Source organism: Nicotiana tabacum, chromosome 4 (assembly GCF_000715075.1).
Source record: "Nicotiana tabacum cultivar K326 chromosome 4, ASM71507v2, whole genome shotgun sequence".
Taxonomy (NCBI): Eukaryota; Viridiplantae; Streptophyta; class Magnoliopsida; order Solanales; family Solanaceae; genus Nicotiana; species Nicotiana tabacum.
The window spans coordinates 135,467,149-135,489,464 of NC_134083.1; the positions used below are offsets into that span (position 1 = coordinate 135,467,149).

Below are 22,316 nucleotides of genomic sequence, written 5' to 3' on the forward strand. Positions count from 1 at the left end.
AAAAGGCCTAATTCATGTTGATCAATTGAAGGACTTCATCATGGGGACAATTGAAGATAAAATTGATCCTCCGATTAAATCTTCCCTCGTATATGAAAATTCATTCACACAACGGATTGATAACTTGAAGATGCCTACTGGATATCAACCTCCAAAGCTTCAACAATTTGATGGAAAAGGAAATCCCACGCAACATGTGGCGCATTTCGTCGAGACATGCAATAACGCTAGGACTTATGGTGATTATCTTGTCAAGCAGTTTGTTCGTTCTCTCAAAGGTAATGCATTCAATTGGTACACAGATCTCGAACCTAGTTTTATCGATAGTTGGGAACAGTTGGAGCAAGAGTTTTTCAATAATTTCTATAGCACAAGACACATTGTAACCATGCTCGAACTTACAAACACTCATCAAGGAAATGATGAGCTAGTTATTGACTTCATCAACCGTTGGAGTGCTTAAGCCTCAACTGCAAAGTTCACCTTAACAAAACTTCTGGCATCAAAATGTGCATTCAAGGCATGCATTAGAGTCTGCGCTATATCTTACAAGCCATAAAGCCCAAAATATTTAAAGAACTAGCAACTCTTGCACATGATATGGAATTGAGTAGGGCTACACGTGGATATCAAAGGTTTCCTGGCTTTGAGCCTCTTGATGAAATAGAAACAGACGATGCTGAGAATGGGGGAAAGTATTCTTCCGAAGATGAAACTGAAGAGTCCATGCATGTTACAATGCTCCTTGACGCATGAGCCTAAACTGCAAGTCATAACGCTTATTAACGCATGAGCCTAAACTGCAAGTTATAATGCTCCTCAACGCACGAGCATAAATTGCAAGTTATAATTCTTCTTGGTACATGAGTATATATTGTATATCATGAAACTCCCCAATTTTGAACTAAATCTTTAAGGCGTAAAGCTATTCGAATTCGAGCAAAGTGTTCAAGTTGTAAAGCTCTTCAAATTTTGGGAAAGTGTTCAAGTTGCAAAGCTCTTCAAATACGAGCAAAGACTCATGTCGAAAACTCTTCAAAATCGAGCAAGGACTTCAAATCGCAAAGGTTTTCAAATTCGAGACAAATTTCAAGATGTAAAGCTCTTCAAATTCGGCAAAGTCTTCAAGTTGTAAAGCTCTTCAAATTCGAGCAAAGTATTCAAGTTTCAAAGCTCTTCAAATTCGAGCAAAATATGAAGTTATAAAGCTTTTCAAATTTGGGGAAAGTGTTCAAGTCGCAAAGCTCTTCAAATATGAGCAAAGACTGATGTCGAAAGCTCTTCAAAGTCGAGCGAGGACTTCAAATTCGAGACAAACTTCAAGATGTAAAGCTCTTCAAATTCGAGCAAAGTGTTCAAGTTGCAAAGCTCTTTAAATTCGAGCAAAACTTTCAAGTTGAAAAGCTCCTCAAAATACAAACTTAAATTGCAAGTCGCTACGCTCCTTAATGCAAGATCATAAACTACATGTTACTCCTGGCCCACAAGAGTTGAAAACCTCGAAAGAGGCGTCCTAGGCAAAAGTTAGGAAATATAAAAAAAAATATACGCTAGGTTGTAAACCTCGAAAGAGGCGACCTAAGGAATAGTTAGGATATAAAATAAATTCACTTATTCTGAACTACGACATGACTTGATCCTCTTCACTGAGGTACGTAGGCAGCTTAGAGTTTCTTTCTAAGTTCAGTCACATTAGTTTAAAAGATACATATTTTCCCAATTGTTGTCTGAGTAAAGTATGAAGGAATATAAAATCAAGCTAAAACACCATTCTTCTGTTGAACTTTGAATCTCATTTGATTTAAAGGGGGCAACCCCCTCCCCTCCCCCCCCCCCATGGTAAATTGTTATCTTCAATGAGAGGAGTTTAGGAGGATGCCAAGTATTTTCATTGATGTCTGGGAATTCGCTATGTCTTCATGTTCGCCAAACATTCAAGTTTGTTGGTCTTCAAGTCCATCATCCTTCAAGTTAAAGTCTGCAAGTCTGCGAGTCTTTAAGTTGAAGTATTTAAGCCCTCCAAGTCTTCAAGTCTGTCGGTCTTCAAGTTGAAGACCTCAAATTCGCTAGTCTTCCAGTTGAATTATTTAAGTCCTCCAAATCTTCTAGATGAATTGTTCAAGGCTGCTAATTTTTCAAGTTGAATTTTAAAAGTCCATCACTCTTCGAGTTGTAGTGTCAAAGTCCGCCGAATCTTCAAGTCTGTCAAATTTTCAAGTTTGTCGATTTTCAAATTGAAGTCTGAAAAGTCCGCCAACTCTTCAAAGTTCGTCAAGTGTTCAAGTCGAAGCCGTCAAGTCCACCAAGCCTTCAAGTTGAAGCTTTCTAATTTTTCACTCTTAAGGTGGGCAGTTAGTCCCTTGGCACCTTAAGTTGGCCTCTTCGCGGGTTTGTCCTTAAAAGTAATTATAATTTTTCAATCTTAAGGTGGACATTTAAGTCCCTTTGCACCTTAAGTTGGTCTCATCACGGATTTGATCCTTCTATATATTGTTGAGGATTTGTCCTTCATAGGCTGCCCTGTATTTGTCCTTCTATATGTTGTTGCAGGTTGATCATTCTATATGTTGTTGAAAATTTGTTCTTCTATATGTGGCCTAGTTGTGTCCTTATATGTGCCTAAACCTTAGTGCCCCAAGATTAACTCTCTGATTTTTGGGCGGGGATGAGTATCCATCTCTTCACACTCTAAGATCACCTTCATCATGTGTGAAGCTTGTCCTCCTCTTTTTGGCCTACACAAAAACAAAATGAAGAATGAAAAGGACAATGAAAAATACACACAAAAAAAATTACCTTGGGATTGCCTCGTACTCGTGAAGACATGAAGCTAAAGCAACTTGTAGATGCTACAATTCAATACTTAATAAACACATGGGCATGGGGTTTATATAGATCTCCTATGCAGCTGATTGGGAGGTGAGATTTCGATGTGGGATCGCCGAAATCAAGTAACCAAAAGAATTTGGAATTGCTAAGGCAACAAAAATAGTTGTGTTGGACATGGACTCGAAGTGTAGTCTTCAATATCAAATATTCATAGTTTTTGTTCTAAAGAGATTTGGATAATGATGGTATAGCAATACATGTGGTTTGGGATTGAACTACGTGGCAAACTCATCTCACGGCTGATTAACTTACATATTCTATAGATTGAGTTGAATTTTCGATTCTCGCTTCTCATGTACTGGACTTATACTACACATAAAACAGTAATGATTCTCAATTAAGTAAGATTTATTTTACCAAAGTCAAAATGGAATATTAGAGAGCAATTACAATGTTCAACGTGACTAAAAATTAGAACTTTGGTGTTTCAAGCTTTGGAGTTATCATTATTACTTTTAAGGAAGATTGGCCAAGTTTTACGTGAAAAGAAAAAGAAAAGGATGTTGCTTCATAATACTTCAAGCCTAATCTTAAAGCTTATACCTTGACAAGTCTTGAAGTAGGGGTCATTTGTAGATATATAAAATTCGTAAAATTAAATTCATAACTTAATTTGGACTATATTTTAAATTTAAGATATATTAGTCCAAATAAATTTATTGGATTAATTATATAAGTCCGATATAGATGGACTTAAAAAATTAGTCCAAGTTCATTGGGCTACAAGCGATGAGCCCACTCTATTAAGCCCAAGATATCATCTTCCTAGAAGCCTAATTTGGTACTACGAGTCAAATGACGTGACACGCCAAGTCAAACGGAGGAGTCAATGAGGTCATGCCATGTGTCAAAATGACAAAGCATGCCAAGCCAAATTAAAAGGCCAATGAAACCGCCCCACGTGTGCAAATGACATGTTCTGGCCAATCAAATACGACTTTGTCACACTTCAATTTAATTGGTCGGAAAAAGTTCGTTATTATCATAACTCTTCTCTCTCCCACAACTATAAATAGGGGTCTTCATAACCTAGAAAGGGGACCAAAAGTTATAACAAGAAGCAAGAAAGAGCTCGTGGATCAAACGCTGCAAATTCCTCCACAAGTTTCAAGGTTCGAACAAATCAAGTTCAAGTTCAAGCAATCAAGCTCAAGATCAAGAACGAAGAACAAATCAAGATTCAAGGAATACGAGTTCAAATCAAAGTTCGTGCTAGTTAAATTCAAGATCATCGTTCGTGACAACAAATATAGGTTCAAGATTAAGCTCAAAGACCCTTGAATTTATACTGGAAAAGTAGAATCAGAGGAATCATAGAGATAGTTACACTCAAATTACTCGAAATCAAATATTACGATTGTTACAATATTTTTCGGTCTTTACATTATTTTATCGACGCAATTTATTGTCTGCAGGACGCTCTAACGCGGGCAAGATTGCTCGCTACGCCTGATGCTGCTTTGCTTTTGAGTTGCTTCAGTTTTCATTCTGTTGCTCATCCTTCCCTTTCACGTTTTTGTCTTTTTTTTCTTAGTTTTCAATTCTTTGCATTGTTCTTTCTTTTTTTTGTCTTCTTTTTTATTTGTCTCTTTAATCCTTACATATCCACTAATCACATAATCATCACTTTATTCTTGTAGCGTATAGAATACACATAAAATCTCTACTTTGCTTCAAATTTTGTTTTCAACGTACTTATACATAAAATAGGTTCAAATACGCACAAATATAGTATAGTTTAACATTAAAGCCGCAAATGTAAGGTAAGTAATACACTAAAAGGATTAATTTCACTGATGGTCATTGAACTATCTTTCAATTTTACTAAAGTCATTTAACTATTTTTTGTCATTTAAAAATAACTAAACTTTATCATTGTCACTTAAAAGTCATTTTGCCTCAAACCCCTACCATAAATATGACATGGCATTAAATTTTATGATAAAAATCCAAAAATAAATGCCACATAAGAATTTTAGATTCATTTATCCTTTAACACTACTAGAAAACCGGTGACTAGGATGGTGCATACAAACAAAATAAGAATTTTCTAGCATAAATTATTTTAGTATAGAATAATTATGAATGATTCGGATGGGGCATACAAACAAAATAAGAATTTTCTAGCATAGATTATTTTAGTATAGAATAATTATGAATGTGCTGTGACAGAAAAGACAAAACTTTGTAGTATAGGATAATCATTTTAAACTAATGTAGAATTAATATTTTTTTTATCGAAACTCATTTGGATTATAGATCAAATCACATTAAAGGATAAATGGATTTAAAATGGGTATGACCCATATTAGCTTATGTGGCATTTATTTTTGAATTTTTATCATAAAATTTAATGCCATGTCATGTTTATGGTAGGGGTTTGAGGCAAAATGACTTTTAAGTGACAATAATAAAGTTTAGTTACTTTTAAGTGACAAAAAATAGTTAAATGACTTTAGTGAAATTGAAAGATAGTTCAATGACCAACAGCGAAATTAACCATACACTAAAAATATGTAATTATAACCAAACATCAACCATTATCAAGAAATTAAGCCACATAATAAACTAATATCCTTGAACCTTTGATCTGAAAGTTTTAACATGAAAAAGATGCCAGAAGATCTAAGGCAATTACTCTACTGCCATAAACATAATCAAGTAATGAACTTTTCTTTTTTTTAATATTTTATTGGAGATTGTTCATGAATATTTACTTGACCATAAAATTTCAAAACAGTAAACTCATGTATTCTGTATCGGTGCCGTCAACTTTTGATTATATCCTTTTTCTCTCAACCCAGACACCTTAATCTGGTATCTAAATTAGGATATTTATTAAACCAAATAAAGGCAACGTGGGCCACAACTTACAAAATCAGGACATTTTATTGAATTTAAACCTTCAAAAATAAAAAGTTATTTCACTTTCGTCTGCACTCCTCCCAACTGGATGTATCAGTCTATGAACAAGACAGACTAATCGCCCAGCCAATTGAACAAGTCTGTAATCCCAATTACAACCATACTAGGTTGTTGTCCAGCAACAGAACTCATGTTTTTCTCCGGGAGCTCTTCATTTTGCATGTTACCATGAATTCCAGCTCATTGGGGGTGTTTGTGGTGCGGTTTGTCTCGATTTTTGCTTCAAACCAACTAATAGCCTGTTTGGCCAAGCTTCTCTAAGCAAAAACAAAAGTATTTTTTTTTCAAAGTTGAAGTGTTTGGCCAAGTTTTTAGAGGCAAAAAAGTACTTTTGAGTAGAAGCATAAGTAGTTTTGAAAAAACAGAAAAAAAATAGCTTAGAAACACTTTTTTGAAAAACACTTTTGAGAAAAAAAATACTTGGAATCAGTTTTTAAAAGCTCGGTCAAACACTAATTGATGCTCAGAAGTGCTTTTTCAAATAAATTAGTCAAACACAAAATGATTTTTTACTTTTCAAAAACACACTTAGAAAAAAAAAAAACCAAAATAAACTTATTTTTGCAGCTTGGCCAAACAGGCTATAAGCTGCCGGTCATTTTAATATTAAAACCAAAACTGAACTAGTATAAAATTGATTGACATTGATATATAGGCAAAATGATTTACCAGCTACTGAGGTGGTGTTTGAGCTGCAAAATATGGCGCCTCCGCGGCTGAGGCAATCCTTGGGGTTTTGCTCCCGAAGCTTGAGCCGCGAATTCATAAGGCACGACACAGTTTTACAATCAAATAGGAAATTGCCTTCAATTTTCTTTTACTTGTTTGACCTGCAGTGAAGGTTCTTCGGTTGGATTCGGACTCTATTCATAGTTTTTGGCAATATTTGTTGTTTTGTTTTGTCGATGCTTTTTGGCAACATTTCTAGTTTTGGGAAGGGCAATAGTTCATTTTGTTATCATATAGTACTTGAAAGTAGACTTAATGCCATAAATATAATGGGGGATGAGATGCTAATATTGGAGCTAACACTTATCAGCAACAAATAAGTTGGGTTGGTTTAAATAACACATTTAAGTTCCTCCCACCTACATAACTTAACTTATATACCTGGCTCAATATTTTTGGAAAATAATTGTATATACGGTAAAAATCGGTTAGTCTTTCGTACCAACTGGTCGAGATGGTAATTCATTGGGTCGGAGAAGCATCTTCATAATCAGGTTGAGATCCGGAGTCAGGTCACCAAACTTCGAGCCCTAAGGACCGATCAATGCCGATCTCGATATCATTATCGAGCTCGAGTCCCAATCGAACTATGATGCAAATCGAAATTATCGAGCTTATGAGGCAGAGACCGACCAACACTGACCCCGTATCAATACGTGGATCCGGGCCAGAATCGAGCTCGAGTCGAGATCGAGAGCTCGAGTCAAGATCGAGCTTATAGACAAGAGCCGTTGCAATCCCACTAGAGGAAAGAATCCTGGCAGGAATTATGAAAAAACTGATTTATCATGGGTCTCCCACTATGTATATTTAATTATATCTAAAATAGAATCCCTCCACTATAAAGGGTATGGTTATTATTTCTGTAAGGACATGTTTTTCCATATTTGGTAACTGAGATATCACACATTTCATATTGAAGAACTATCCTTTCTAGCTTGATATCTTTCATCCTCACAGTCAAATATTAGATATTCTTATTTATCCATACGATTTATGTTGAGTTATACCACATATCCTTAGAACTACGTACAAATTTAACTTTATTCATTTTTCGGATAAACAGTTTGGCGCCCACCGTGGGGCTAAGGATAGCAGTGGTTATTTGGTATGAATCTGTAAATACACCTTCTTACACTTGTTGTTGAAAGTGTCTTTGATTTCGAATTAGCAACAACGAGCTCCCAATTAATGGCCCTACCTATCGATAACGAAGTTGGCCTTCAAGGAGAAAACAACAACCTGACAACCAGGGCCGAAAGGCCACTTGTCGATAATATTGGGGCCCGAGTCGAAGTACCAGTAGACGTTAATTCGCATGTGTCTATTGAGGAAAACCAACGTTCTGAGCCTGAAAATAGCATTCATGGTGGTACTCAATCTGCACCTCGAGACACCCATAACTTTGAGGAAAACAGAATCAATTTGCGTATGATTTTCGAAATGTTGCAAGCTCAACAGGTAGCGATAGCTCAACTGCAGAGTCAAATACAGGTACCGAGCAGACCAAAGCCCAGTCCACCCCGAGAAATCACCCGCACAACAGAGCCAGTTGTAGCAAGGTCAAACGAGCAAGAATCAGGGACTAATCCCGAAGTTGTTAAGATGTTCGAAGAACTGACAAAACGGATCGAAGAAAACAACAAAAAGGTGGAAACGTACAACTCCAGGGTTGATCAGATCTCGGCGGCACCCCCGATATTGAAAGGCTTAGATTCCAAAAAATTCGTACAGAAGCCTTTTTTCCCGAGCGCGGCCCCTAAACCAATCCCAAAGAAGTTTCGCATGCCCAAAATTCCTAAGTATAATGGGACGATTGACCCCAACAAGCATGTCACCTCTTACACATGTGCCATTAAAGGAAACAATCTAGAAGATGATGTGATCGAATTTGTATTATTAAAAAAATTCGGTGAAACCCTGTCAAAAGGGGCAATGATATGGTATCATAATTTACCATCTAACTCTATTGATTCTTTTGCTATGCATGCAGATTGTTTCGTAAAAGCACATGCCGGGGCCATAAAGGTCGAGACACGAAAGTCAGACCTATTCAAGGTAAGACAAAAGGATAACGAGATGCTAAGAGAATTTGTATCTCATTTCCAAATGGAACGAATGGATCTACCACCAGTCACATAAGATTGGTCCGTTCAATCTTTCACTCAAGGTTTGAACGAACGAAGTTCGACGGCTTCACGGCGGTTGAAGCATAACCTGATCGAGTACCCAGCTATTACTTGGGCCGATGTGCATAATCGATATAAATCAAAAATAAGAGTCGAAGACGACCAGTTGGGTTCTGGGTCCATTATTAAAAGGGATGTCAATCGAGAACAGAGGTCGATCAGAGACCGATATCGGCCGTATAATGGAAATCCTACAAGCGCGGTGTGATAAACGGCTAAAATGATACTACTGCTAAGGTACGACCCCCCCTCCCCTCCCCTGTTCAATTATACTTGCAGATGTTCGACCAAAGACGAGGATTAATGAATTCGATCAGGAACAAAGATGGATTATTCAACATGAAACCTCAGTATCCGAGGCCTCCTTACAATCAACCTCGAATACTGGGGGACATACCATTGTCACTGAACACATGTATTCAGCGATGAATATATCAAGTTCGATACAAGAAAGTCACTTCATAAGATAGGAAAAATTGTAAGAGCTAAATGGTCAAAACGAACCATGCTCATATAGTTAGCCTGAGCCCTGACACAAAACATGGACACGGGTACAATGACTTGCAACGAAAAATTTCTTCTTTACCAATATCTTATATCCAAGAAAAATTCCTCTATTTCGAGATTTATTATGCAAACAGGCTTAAGGTAAATCAACAAGTTCATGCAACACTCACTCAACTATAAAGCCCAAGAGCTACATCAACTTGAGTTCGAGCAACCATTCCCACTCGGGGACTATCTACTAAGCCTACGGGCTACATTACTTCGAGTTCGAATCATTCACTCGATTAAGCCTACAGGCTACTCTTATTTCGAGTTCGAGCAAATAATTACTCGATCATTAAGCCTACATGCTACATTACTTCGAGTTCGAGCAAGGCACTCACTCGAATACTAAGCCTACGGGCTACTCTTATCTTGAGTTCGAGAAATCACTCACTCAATCATTAAACCTACGGGCTACATTACTTCGAGTTCGAGCAAGGCACTCACTCGAATACTAAGCCTACGGGCTACTCTTATCTTGAGTTCGAGAAATCATTCACTCAATCATTATGCCTACGGGCTACATTACTTCGAGTTCGAATCATTCACTCGACTACTAGGCCTACAAGCTACTTTTACCTCGAGTTCGAAACATTCACTCGACTACTAAGCCTATGGGCTATTCTTGTTCTGAGTTCGAGCAAGCACTCACTCAATCATTAAGCCTGCGGGCTACATTACTTCGAGTTCGAGCAAGGCACTTACTCAATACTAAGCCTACGGGCTACTCTTATCTTGAGTTCGAGAAATCACTCACTCAATCATTAAGCCTACGGGCTACATTACTTCGAGTTCGAGCAAGGCACTCACTCGAATACTAAGCCTACGGGCTACTCTTATCTTGAGTTCGAGAAATCACTCACTCAATTATTAAGCCTATGGGCTACGAGTTTGAGCGAGGCAAATCATTCACTCGACTACTAGGCCTACGGGCTACTTTTACCTCAAGTTCGAAACATTCACTCGACTAATAAGCCTACGGGCTATTCTTATTCCGAGTTCGAGCAAGCACTCACTCGACTATTACACCTACGGGCTACATTACTTCGAGTTCGAATAATTCACTCGACTACTAAGCCTACGGGCCATTTTTATTTCAAGTTCTAGCAAGCACTCACTCGACCCTAACGCCTACGGGCTATATTACTTCGAGTTCGAATCACTCGCTCAACTAATAAACCCAAGGGCTACAACATCTCGAATTTGAGCAATCACTCACTCGACTAATAAACCTACGGGCTGTATTATTTCGAGTTCAAACGAACACTCGACTATTTAAGGCTAAAGGCTATTCGAGCCCAACAAAGCAAAGGGAACTACCCACAAAGCCCGAAAGCAACGGTGATTAAAATTCAAACTATCTATATAGCTCAAAAGGCTATTTTGATTCAAAAGGAAGAAAGATTTATATTTACAAATTTTTGTACAAAGACAACTCAGTCAAAAGGAAGTTCTTTATTCAAAGATCGAAAGCGGTATCAAAAGAACGCAACAAACTACCTAAGGCCCTAAATGGCTCAATTTCATCGGAGGTCGAGTCATCGGAGTCCTCCTCAGGAAAGGCCAACCTTCGAGCGTTGTTCTCCTCCGCCCTGGCAACTTCAATCTCGGCCCCAACGTCGAAGCCCTGAGCACTGACCTCCTCGAGAACTTCTCTCCGAGCTTGCCATTTTTCATGTTCGACCATGCTCTTAGCTTTGGCTTGGTTAACCTCAACATTGATCCTGAACTGAGCCACTTTGGCATCGGCTCTTTTATTGGCCTCGATCACCTCAGATCTGGCTACTTCAAGTTCATTAGCCAAACCTGCTTTATCTGAAGTGGCCAAATCCAACCGATGCTGAAGATCTTTCATCTTCTTGATCAGCCCCGAAGCATTTTCTTTCGCAGATCGAAGTTGGGCATCAGACAACTCCAACTGAGCTTGAACGGCTTCCTTTTTCGAGGCAAGGATATCTATACTCTTTTTAAATTCTTCTGCCTCGGCCAGTAGCCCATCTACCTGTGAGTTAAGTCGTCCAATCTGCTCGATACTCTGTTAAACCTGCAGAATCGGATCGTTAGTAGTTATCTTTTTTTCATTTTCACTGTCATGGAACATTCGGAATACCTGCTCAGCCATCTCCTCGTGCTCTTCCCGAGCTGCTGTCAAATCTGCTCGAAATATTTCACTAAGGAGCTTATACGAGTCACTCTTCTCGGTGAGGCTCCGAACCTCAGCATCATGCTCCTCCCGGATTCGAAGAAAGGCCTCGTGGTGCAACACCGAAGCCACAAACAGAAGGAGAAACATTAAAATTACCTGCGATTCTAAGTGTAAAAGAAGCGGCAAAGACGCCATCAGAGTTACCCGATTCAAAGCATATTGGGCCGCGTTGAAGAGACAGATGGGCCACACCCCATTCATCATTGATTGATCTTATTCGGTCACTAAGAAGAAAGGCAATCCCCATGGGGGAGAAAAAAATCGGGTATCCTCGGGTACGGAGAGCACTATCTTTCGCCTATGGTCGGGATCGACACTCGGGGCTGGGAATCGGTCCACCAGTTTGTGAACCGATGAAGGCTCAGCAGAACCCGGACACGATGCTTTTTTGGGTACCGGTATTCCACCAAAACCGGTAACCTCCTCCGAGGCACCTGACTCAAGCCCCTCCAGAAAACCATGGATATCAACCGACTCCTGAATGCCCTCATAGGACTGATCCTTCAATATGCTGGCCTCTCAAATCATGGAATCCGAAATCTGAGGGGATCCGCTAATATCAACTATCCTGAACTCATCCCTTGAAATATCTTCTACTGCCCGAGAAGACCCACCCTCGGTATCCCTTTCAATCATCTTAGCTCAAGAAGGGATAATCTCGGATTCTTCTTGTTTTGGGATTATGGCCAGGATTCCCTGATTTGCTTTCGCCATATCGGAAGACTGTTGAATCACAACATTAGCCCACACACAGGCTAAATTCTCCTTTCCTTCTTCGGGCTCGTCCCTTAATTGGCGGACCACTTCCGAAGGCATGACATCAGAGCCCCCCTTCGACTTTCGAGATCTCGTAGCCGGTTTCTTCTTTTTCAAGCTCGGGGAGCTCGGTACGTCTTTTCTATTCCTTTCTTTTACCTGCTTCAGGGCAGGAACTTCTTCACCACCAGATGGGGGCCTCATGACTACATCTTTCACGAGTCCTACAAAGGGGAAAAGGGGAGATTTACCAGACAAATTGATAAAGAGACAAATCGATAAAGAGATTTACCATGACTACGGGCCTCCCATCGACCCTTTGATAATTTAACCCAAGCACGCTCGGAGTACGGTCTCTGCAATACCAGACCTTCGACCAATTGTTTAAGATTCGGGATCGGTTCCGGCATCCGAGCTACGGCTGTGATAAGAAAAGAGAAATGGATCAACAAAAGGAAAGGCAATCACAAAATCAAAATGGACAAAGAGAAACGTTTACTCACAACTCATATTCCATTTCTCGGGAAATGGCAAGTCATCGGAAGGGATCAGGTCCGAGGTTTTGATTCGAACAAAACGGCCCATCCAACTCCGATCCCGAGTCTCATCTATGCTTGAGAATGGCGCTTTGGTTGCTCGGCGAGCAATCTTGATCAACCCTCCTCGATAAAGTCGGGGACTATAAAGGCGCATAAGATGATCGAGGGTGAAGATACGCCCATCGATCTTGCTCGAGAAAAATTGAAGAAGAATCACTATCCTCCAAAAGAAAGGGTGGATCTGGCCGAGGGTCACGTCGTACCTCTTACAGAAGGCAACGATGGCGGGGTCGAGAGGGCCCAACGTGAAAGGATAAGTATAAACACTTAAGAACCCTTCGACGTGGGTAGTAATTGATTCATCGGGCGATGGGATTACTACGAGTTTATTATCCCAGTTGCATTCTTGTATGACTTTCTCGAGAACTTTCTCGCTAATTGAACACTTGTACCTCGACATCGGCTCACACCGACCCAGTACCGGAGAAGGCTTTTCAATTTTAAAATCACCTGCAGTCGAACACCCTACCAGAATGAATTCCTCAGGGCAGGGCTCTTCCACATCCTCGCCACCGGCAGGTCGAGATGAAGAAGCGGTCTCTTTTTGCGGAACAGTTTTAGACGTTTTTGCCATCTAAAATTATGTGAACGAAGAACAGGAGTATCTGGTGTTTTGAGAAGGAATTTGCAGTAAAAATCACAGATTTGCAGACGGAAAACTCAGAAAAGACGAAAAGGAACTTAGAAAATTTGGAAGATTGAAGACGTAAAAGTGATAAATGATGGAAGGAAAGGCTATTTATAGATTGAAGCAATGACGGTTCAATATCAGCGGTGGCCGACCACCGTCTGACACGCATTAAATGCCTTGGTAAACTGAACCGATGGGACAGCTATCACGTACGTCATGGTCGGGCTCGATGCAAACGTCAGCGTATATCTGATCAAGCCGTTGTTAAATCATATCGTTTCTCGCCACATCCTTCCCGAGAAATGAGGGGACTATCTGTATACGGTAAAAAACGGTTAGTCTTTTGTGCCAACTGGTCGAGATGGTAATGCATTGGGTCGGAGAAGCATCTTCATAATCAGGTTGAGATCCGAAGTCAGGTCACCAAGCTTCGAGCCCTAAAGACCGATCAATGTCGAGCTCGATATCATTATCGAGCTTGAGTCCCAATCGAACTAGATGCAAAACGAAGTTATCGAGCTTACGAGGCAGAGACCGACCAACACTGACCCCGAATCAATATGAGGATCCGGGCCAGAATCGAGCTCGAGTCAAGATCGAGCTTATAGACAAGAGCCCTTGCAATCCCACTAGAGGAGAGAATCGTGGCAGGAATTATGAAAAAACTGATTTATCATGGGTCTCCCACTTGTATATTTAATTATATCTAAAGTAGAATCCCTCCACTATAAAGGGTATGGTTATTATTTCCGTAAGGACAGGTTTTTGCATACTTAGTAACTGAGATATCACACATTTCATTTTGAAGAACTATCCTTTCTAGCTTGATATCTTTTATCCTCACAGTCAAATATTAGATATTCTTATTTATCCATACGATTTGTGTTGAGTTATACCACATATCCTTAGAACTACGTACAAATTTAATTTTATTCGTTTTTCGGGTAAACAAATTGAATCGAGGTTCAGAGGAGAATTGGCTATTCCATCTTATGAATTATTCGAGACCAAAATTGAAAAATGAGAGGAATAACCAATCGATGAAAGAAGATTAAACCATTCTGTTTCAATAGATGTACGAGAAACGGTCGGGGGCAACGAAGTAGGTGAAGTTGTAGATTTTGTTAGCTGTTCCAACCAGTGCAGAATGTGATTCCAAGAGCCGAGCGAGAAAGAATACCACAAAAAAAGAGTCAATAACAAGCTCCCTAACGAAACGTTTAACCGATGTTCAAGAAAGCTGGTTAAAGATGTGGCCTTCTTACCTTTATTATCTTGTACCCCTTTAAGGGCTCTTGAATTAAGGGAAGTACATGAAATTACAGAAAAATTGAAAGAAAGCTGGTTAAAGATGTGGCCTTCTTACCTTTATTATCTTGTACCCCTTTAAGGGCTCTTGAATTAAGGGAAGTACATGAAATTACAGAAAAATTGAAAGAAAGCTGGTTGAAGATGTGGCCTTGTTGCTAAAAATTCACCAATCACATTGCATCATTTATTTATAATTGGTATTTGATACGTAGGAGTTGAGAAATTTGCACTTATTATGAGTTTATTATATTATTCAAACTCCAAACTTGAAACACTGTTTGTATTATTCAAACTCCAAACTTGAACCACCGAACGGTGTGGTAGAATGTTTAAAATTTTCTTCACCTAAGAGCTTCAATGAGGGAGTGCTTTACCATCTTTGTGAGTCTAAATTAGTCTAATCAATGAGGTTCAGATATTAATAAATGATTAAACTGAGAAAAGAAAAAAAAAATCGAACATCAAGAATTCAAGATCAGGTAACAAGGATCATTTATGCTAAAAGTCACACAAAAACTCAGTGTTCTATCATGATTCTATTAAAAACAAAAATTTATGACCTAAGAGCTCACTTATGTACACCATGGATAAGCATACAATGTCAAGGGATGCCATGAAACCATGGAAGCAAACTAACGGAAGAATGCAACTTAGCAAACTAACTGAATATCCTGTAGAAGACGACGTTAAACGTCCAAATTTTCATGTATAATTTTTCCCGATCTTAAATCCAGCTGGCGCATGATTTTAAATTCAGTAAATAATTGGCCGAACCCACCTTTCTCCACTTAAACACCAGGTTTCTTGTATGCGGCAGGGGTTGAATGTGTGACCTGCACCAAACCCACACCGCGCTCTGCATCCCTTACAACTTAACTAAAGCCCTGGGGTCATCTATAAGACGAACACTGCATGCTCCAAGTTCAGCTAGAAGGTTCAGGCCCGTCATGTAGAGCACAACATACTGTTGCTTTATGATGCCCTTGGTACACTTTGATGTCTTTGCCAGTAGATGTGGACCATAATCTTGCTGTTGTATCAGAAGATGCTGCAAAGGGTAGTGTTTTGTATGATGTCAGAGCAAATTGAAAAGCCAAATACTTCAGAGACCAACTGCTAAAACTTAAATTTGAAATGGACAGCAGGAACCTAAAGCACCTAAGAAGCCTTTTGAGTTAGAAATTCTTTTGGCAATACAACATTGAAAAGCACAGAAGCATATCTGTCTAATCTGAAAAGGTCTTTGGGCATAACAGCAGATCTAAAGGTTTTAAATCATCAGATTCTCTATCTTCGGATGTCATACATAAAATCCAAAGATAAACTATATTGGCAGACTATGCCAGCCAATACCATGTTTATTGTTTTCAAGCTTCAAACATTGAATCAGCCCCTAGTCCCCCACGCGATTCACCCGCCCACAGAAGGAAAGACAAAAAATCTTTGACCTGCTCCATAACTTTTATCTCCCTGAAAAGAAAACCTCATTTCTGTTCCTTCAATTGTGGAATGTTGATGAACAGCAAACTCTCCTCAACGCCTATTTTCTACCAACAGCAAAAACCAAAACCACAGCAGACCAACAAAAGTAACCAATACCTAAGAGTCCAGAAAATGACAGCCAAATGACACCGAAATAAACTAAAAAGGAAAGAGAGAAATGAAAAAAAGAAGTAAAATGGTTAAGAAAAAATAGAAGAACCAAGGAGGAGTCAGACAATCTGAGTAGGACTGCTTTCCTCCCTAATCTTTATCATTCTATAGTCAATTATTCCCTGTTCATAAAGATACAGAAAATCTCCTAATTTGCAACAAAAAAAAAAACGTTCATTTAGATCAACAGGATTCCATGTGTCAGCCAACCGACGCAATCCAAATGACAAAGACAGAATAAGTACTCAAATGCACCAAAAAATCTTGCTCAAGTTGAACTTCAGCCAGGCGGAAATATCAGAAATATTCTTACAGTTCACAACTATTTCAGTATGTACCTGTGATTAGAAAAGCACCATCAACAGAGAATACACAGTCCCAAACCCAGCGTTCATGTCCTGGTAAATACACCAAAATTTAATAAATATTACATGTGATGAAGAATTTGAAAGAAGCTGCCAGGAAACAGGAAAAGAGAAGTAACAAGACGTCTGGCAGTTATTTTGGTATTCAATACCTATTAGAGTTTTCTCCAAGGTAAAGCCATCCACATTCCAAATTTTGACAGTATGGTCAGAAGATGCAGTGGCCAAATACCTATAAATTACAATTTTGAAAGGAACTAAGAATTGTTAAAGCATGTTAAAATGGAAAGTATCCAAAGCAAAATAGTATTTACTGTGAAAAGTCAGCAACTAACAGATAAGAGACTAGAAACTTAGAAGAAAAACACAAGGAATTCATGAAAAACTCTCACCTGTGAGGTTCGCATAATTCAGGCGAAAGAAGACATTTGAGGATATAACCGTCATGAGCTTGTAACTTATGCAGAGGCTCAAAGTTGGTCATTGTCTGCACATTTATGTGAAGTCAGTTTTAGTAATATTCAGTCACGTCTGTAGCAAAATGCTTGCATTAATCCGAATTCATGAGGATGTGGACACATGAGAAGGGACAAAAGATGTTTGACTTTGAGTTCAATCAGACTGAACGATCTAGTTCAATAGGAGACAAGACAGTTACAGACGGGAAGAGTTGATAAGACAGCTCAGTGAAAGGTTTTACATTTATTATATTCAAAAGATTAGAAACTAAAGAAAGTTAAAATATGCTTACTTGTGTTAAATTCTTTCTCTTTCCCTTATTCTTTTTTCTTTCTCCACCCCCTCCCCTTTTTTGGTGAAGGAGATTTGGGGTATAAGCAAGATCACACGCACACTTTAGAATTGTAGAATCAGCAATTGGTTACCTCGGTGCCACGTAATAAACGCCAAACATAACATGTTCCACGATTGTTTGCAGCAACAATTAAGCTTCCATCCCACATTATAGTCAAAGATCGAACAGCTGTATCCACCTCCGGTACCTAAGTTTTCAAAGATACTGATAAATACCAACTTGTGTACTTCACATTAAACATGCACACGACAAGAGATAGTGACCACTAAAGGCCATCTATTATGCTCTATGTATTGCATTTCTTTTTGAATGAAATTGATCATCAAACACCAACAGATATATCTACATGATCAATTAATGGTTAGCAAGTTCACTATTTAAGTGAAACAGTTGCATCTCTAAAAAAGAGTTCCTTTCTTTTGTAATGGGAATGGTCTAGCTCTCGGAATTACCTTAATATTCACTCATGAATAACTCAATCCAAAGGACCACAAGATATATGAACTGCTAAAAACTATGTACTACATACCAACTCACAGCTACATGAATTTGCCCTCAAATCCCACACACGGATATTGCCATTTTGGTCTCCAGATATCAACTCAGTCTGTAAAACATACAGAAGAACAAGATCCATGAAATACAAGAAATGGAAAAGCTCAAGCAAATCACATTGAAAGTGTATTCTGGTGGGGCATACAGAAATAAATTGGAAATATTCAAGTCGAAAGATTACTTTATTTTATTATTTTTTTACTTTCATATAACAATTTAAAGTATTAGCTCTGCTGAAATAAAGAAGTGCCTGAAAAATATGAGGGTTAGAAAAATATATAGTCGTTCATGTTGTTCCTATTGAGGTTTCAAAGTATCTTCAAAGATTAGAGTACGAACATGGAGCGAGGTTATCCATGATTGTAGTGCCTAGATACAAACAAATATTTGGATCAATTTTCCAAGAGGATGATATAATATATGAAGATGTAATAGACATATTAACTATAGGATCAATGAAATGAAGGAGATTTACGGACCCAACAAAATGAAAAGCAAGTTCCATAGCACAAATGTGCAACAAACAATATTATATAGAAAGGGATGTTGGACATCTAATCCCTAACATATTTACAAGTGAATATCATAGAAATACTGTGAAAAATAAACAGCATAGATATGTTTACAAAGCCAAAAGCCAAAGGTATTAAGACGGATGTAAGGTGGTACATGCTTGAGCAAGATTAGAAATGAAATGATCATATCTGACAAAGGGCGCGAGACTGTGAGTAGCACACATAAAGGATTAGATAAGAGGTCCTTTTAGATGTTCAGTCATCTTCTATGCAAACCTCCATATGCACTGTTCTGTTGGCGTGCGAATATGATGAATGAAGGTAATAAAAGAGACGAGGTAAATACAAAACACATGAAGGAAAGTTGTCCTTAAGACCTTATATGCCTCGAATCACTGCAATTTAGCTATGGACTGAATACAATGGAAGAAAGCAATCATATAGGCAATAGCTAGTTGGGCTTAACGTTTTAGTAGTTGTTATTACGCTAACATTAGGCTCGATGTATATTATGAATCTATTATTCGGGTTAGAAACTTGTACGTCAGAAAATCCGAATAGGTGATACCAACTAGAAGATTAGTGCTTACTAGAGAACTCTTAGTGTGCGAGAGATATGACCATTAGAGTATATTACAGAACCCCTAGCATTAGATAATCCTTAAGTACCGCGTATTGAAATATTATGGATCCAAACAGAGCGTTTATGATATTGAGGAATTCACACAACCAACCCCAACTAGTTTGGGATTGAGGCATAGTAGTAATTGTTGTAGAAACTTGTATGTCAGTATACATGGATAAGGGTAAATTTCAGAAACAGCTAGTTCTAGAGAACTCTAATTTGTCATAAAAGATAAATTAGTTACTATTGGATTGAACTGGAACATAATAGAGCAGAATGAATATTGACAATTCACATAGCAGACCCAACAATTTTCAGATTAAAATGTAGTTGATTGATTGTTTGACAAAGATTTCTAAGAACTACACAGTATAATCAAAATTAGACATACCCAAAATATAAACACTTCTTAAAACATAACTAGAGGTAATCAACAGAAGCATGGCAAAAAGTCTTGTTACATACTAAAGATGAAGATGAAGTAGTAGCAAAAATGTAAAATAAAATCACTATTTGTGACAATGTTATGTCTATTTTCTTTAGCGCATCCTCCATCTTTTCTGATGCAACCCAATATGAATAGCTCATTCAAACTATTTCCTTATTCAACCAAAAACTCAAAGATTTGATATGGAGACCTATTCGATGAATAAAGCCAGAGAATTTTGCTAAGAAGAAACAAACAGGACAAAAGCTGACTAAAAACACTGCTCTTTTTGTGAGGTTCTCAGAGTTCGACATTCAGTCAAAAAGTTAAATACATACTGTGCTTAACACAATTCAGAGATCACAGTATAACAACCTGATTAGGGTGCAAAACTACAGTGTTCACAGCTGCCCGACTTTCATATTCCCTCTGACAACCTGGTGCCCTATTCATTCATCAGATTCAAAGATACGTCGACTTAAAGGAAGATGAGAAGTTGGAAAGATCAGAAGACATCTGACTTGATATCTACAATACCTCAGATCCCAAATCTTTACGGTGCCATCTTCAGATCCAGAATACATCCAATTTCCATCACATTGAAATCCTACCGCCATCACATTGTTAGTGTGTGAATCAAAGCTCTTCAGCTGCCAAAAAGTATGACAAATATCTTTTAAACAACTCAAATGGATACAAACTAGATATATCAAAGGGAGAGCAGAGCAAAGCACCAGGTAACAGAAAAAGGGAACTAAAAAAAACATTTACATAAAGAAGGAAAATCTAAAGACCTACCGGCTGAGGACTGTTAGAATTGATGTCAAATAATCGAATGTGAGGATTTCCAGCAGCAGCAAGGAAGCGTTTATCCGGAGTAATTTCGAGACGATTCACTTGCTGTATACAGTTCAAGAAAGGGAAATGAAGTAAAGGTAGATGTGTCACATAACTGCCCCGAAAAAAAAAAGTTGATCCAAAATGGATATATTTATTCCATACATTTTGACAGTCTATCACACCTTCCCTGCCAATATAGTTTGTTCGGACAGATGAACAGGATCTCAACTACTTGATGAAAAATGAGTCAAATACTTAACAAAACGCAGACAACAATGCCACTCAAAAGTGCCCCATGGGGTTTGATCGACTGGTAAGAGCGCAACTCGTGATGTGCGGGTTAGGCGCATGTCACAGTCGCGAACAAAAGCCTGGTATTTAAGTGGAGACAGGTAGAGGGGCGGGCCCATTATCTGCTGAGTTTCGAATCATGCATCAACGGCCCTCAGGCTCGGTTATTAAAAAGAAAAAAAAAGGTAATGCGACGCAAAAGTGAAGCTTGAGTCTATTTCCAATTTGCAGGCTTGGCATCAGATTTATCCCGTGATGACATAAGTCACATATATGTGTTGAAACTGATTTTACAATAAACAAATAAGTCACATATGCAAGAATGCAGTTAGGCAGAAACACTGCATATAAAAGCTCGTTCATTAGTAATTTCATTCTCCCATTGAAAGGCGGAGGTTCTAATCTCAGCATTATGCCATCTACTTTAACCGTACAACAGTCCTAATGCTACTATTTTAACAAAAGCTCTTAATACATTATACATACATATCTCAAATCTAACAAGTATCAACTTGACCAATCATAAGCTGAACAGCAAATAATTTACAGCGAAAAATATATTCATTAAAAAATAATTGTTTTACAGCGAAAAGATCTAAATACAAACAAATGGAATAAAGAATTGAACTTACAGATTCAGGGTATTGGATAGTGCGATAGCAGCGGGCACTTTTGGCCTCCCAAAACTTTATAGTATGATCATAGCTAGCCGTTGCTAGCACCACCGATGGTTGTTGACTCATCTTTATTCCTCCTTCCTACCCAAATTCACACACACAAACAAAAAAATAATAATAAGAAATTGGTCAAAAAAAAATTGGCCTTTTATTTATTTATTTATTTTGGTTAGATATTAATTGTACCTGAAAAGGTTGGGATCAAATTAGATCATTGATTGATATACAGGATTAGGTTTTTACAGGGGTTTTGTAATAAATACAGACAGAATAAGGAACCATGGTAGGGATGAGAAAAACATTTTTTTCTACGAAATGCTTCAGTAGTAAATATTCGATCGGCGAAATGCGTAGGTATTTTATTTTTCTTTTTGACGAAATTCGTAGGAATATATATATAATGCTTTTGGTCCCTTTACTAAGTGGTACTTTAGTACCTTACATAGACTTTACTTACACTTCAGTCCCTATTGCTTTGAGGATAAATAAAAAATGGTTCCATTTTAAGGCCCAGTTTGTCCATAAAAAAGAAATTCTTTTTTTTCAAAAATGTGTTTGTCCATACAATTTCGAAAATAAGTTTTTCAAAAAGAACACTTTTTCAAAAAATTTAGAAAAACTTTTTTTCTCACTCACAAAACTGCAACATATTTTCAAGTAAAATACATGTCCAAACATAATTTCAAATTCCAAATACCATTTTTCAACTTAATTTCACATACTATTTTTTTCAAAAATTATAATTTTTATGGTCAAAACGACTACTAAGT

General features: G+C 38.1%; 1 protein-coding gene across 4 annotated transcripts; it reads right to left on the minus strand.

Moving 5' to 3' along the window:
- Positions 1-15,259: 15,259 nt before the first annotated feature.
- Positions 15,260-21,966, minus strand: LOC107794727 (target of rapamycin complex subunit LST8-1). Of its 4 annotated transcripts, none has more exons than XM_016617250.2 (11): positions 21,733-21,966; positions 21,502-21,627; positions 20,537-20,638; positions 20,276-20,388; positions 20,114-20,183; positions 18,146-18,223; positions 17,687-17,803; positions 17,195-17,289; positions 16,955-17,034; positions 16,776-16,835; positions 15,260-15,832 (listed from the first exon to the last, which is right to left on the minus strand). In XM_016617250.2, exons 2-11 carry the CDS (start codon positions 21,610-21,612, stop codon positions 15,708-15,710), a joined length of 951 nt encoding a protein of 316 aa, XP_016472736.1. In that variant the 5' UTR covers positions 21,613-21,627; positions 21,733-21,966; the 3' UTR covers positions 15,260-15,707. The 4 variants fall into 4 exon arrangements, with proteins under 4 accessions (XP_016472736.1, XP_016472737.1, XP_075108568.1 ...); XM_016617251.2 differs by having other exon boundaries at positions 21,502-21,623; positions 21,733-21,871; XM_075252467.1 differs by lacking the exon at positions 20,537-20,638 and having other exon boundaries at positions 21,733-21,873.
- Between the last annotated feature and the right edge of the window lie 350 nt (positions 21,967-22,316).

Coding starts and splice junctions, on each gene's coding strand:
- LOC107794727 (XM_016617250.2), bottom strand. CDS start 21,612: ATGAGTCAACAACCATCGGTGGTGCTAGCAACGGCTAGCTATGATCAT. Junction 17,804..18,145: donor ATTCATGTAGCTGTGAGTTG/GTATGTAGTACA, acceptor TTGAAAACTTAG/GTACCGGAGGTGGATACAGC. Junction 16,836..16,954: donor CTTGGAGAAAACTCTAATAG/GTATTGAATACC, acceptor TGTATTTACCAG/GACATGAACGCTGGGTTTGG.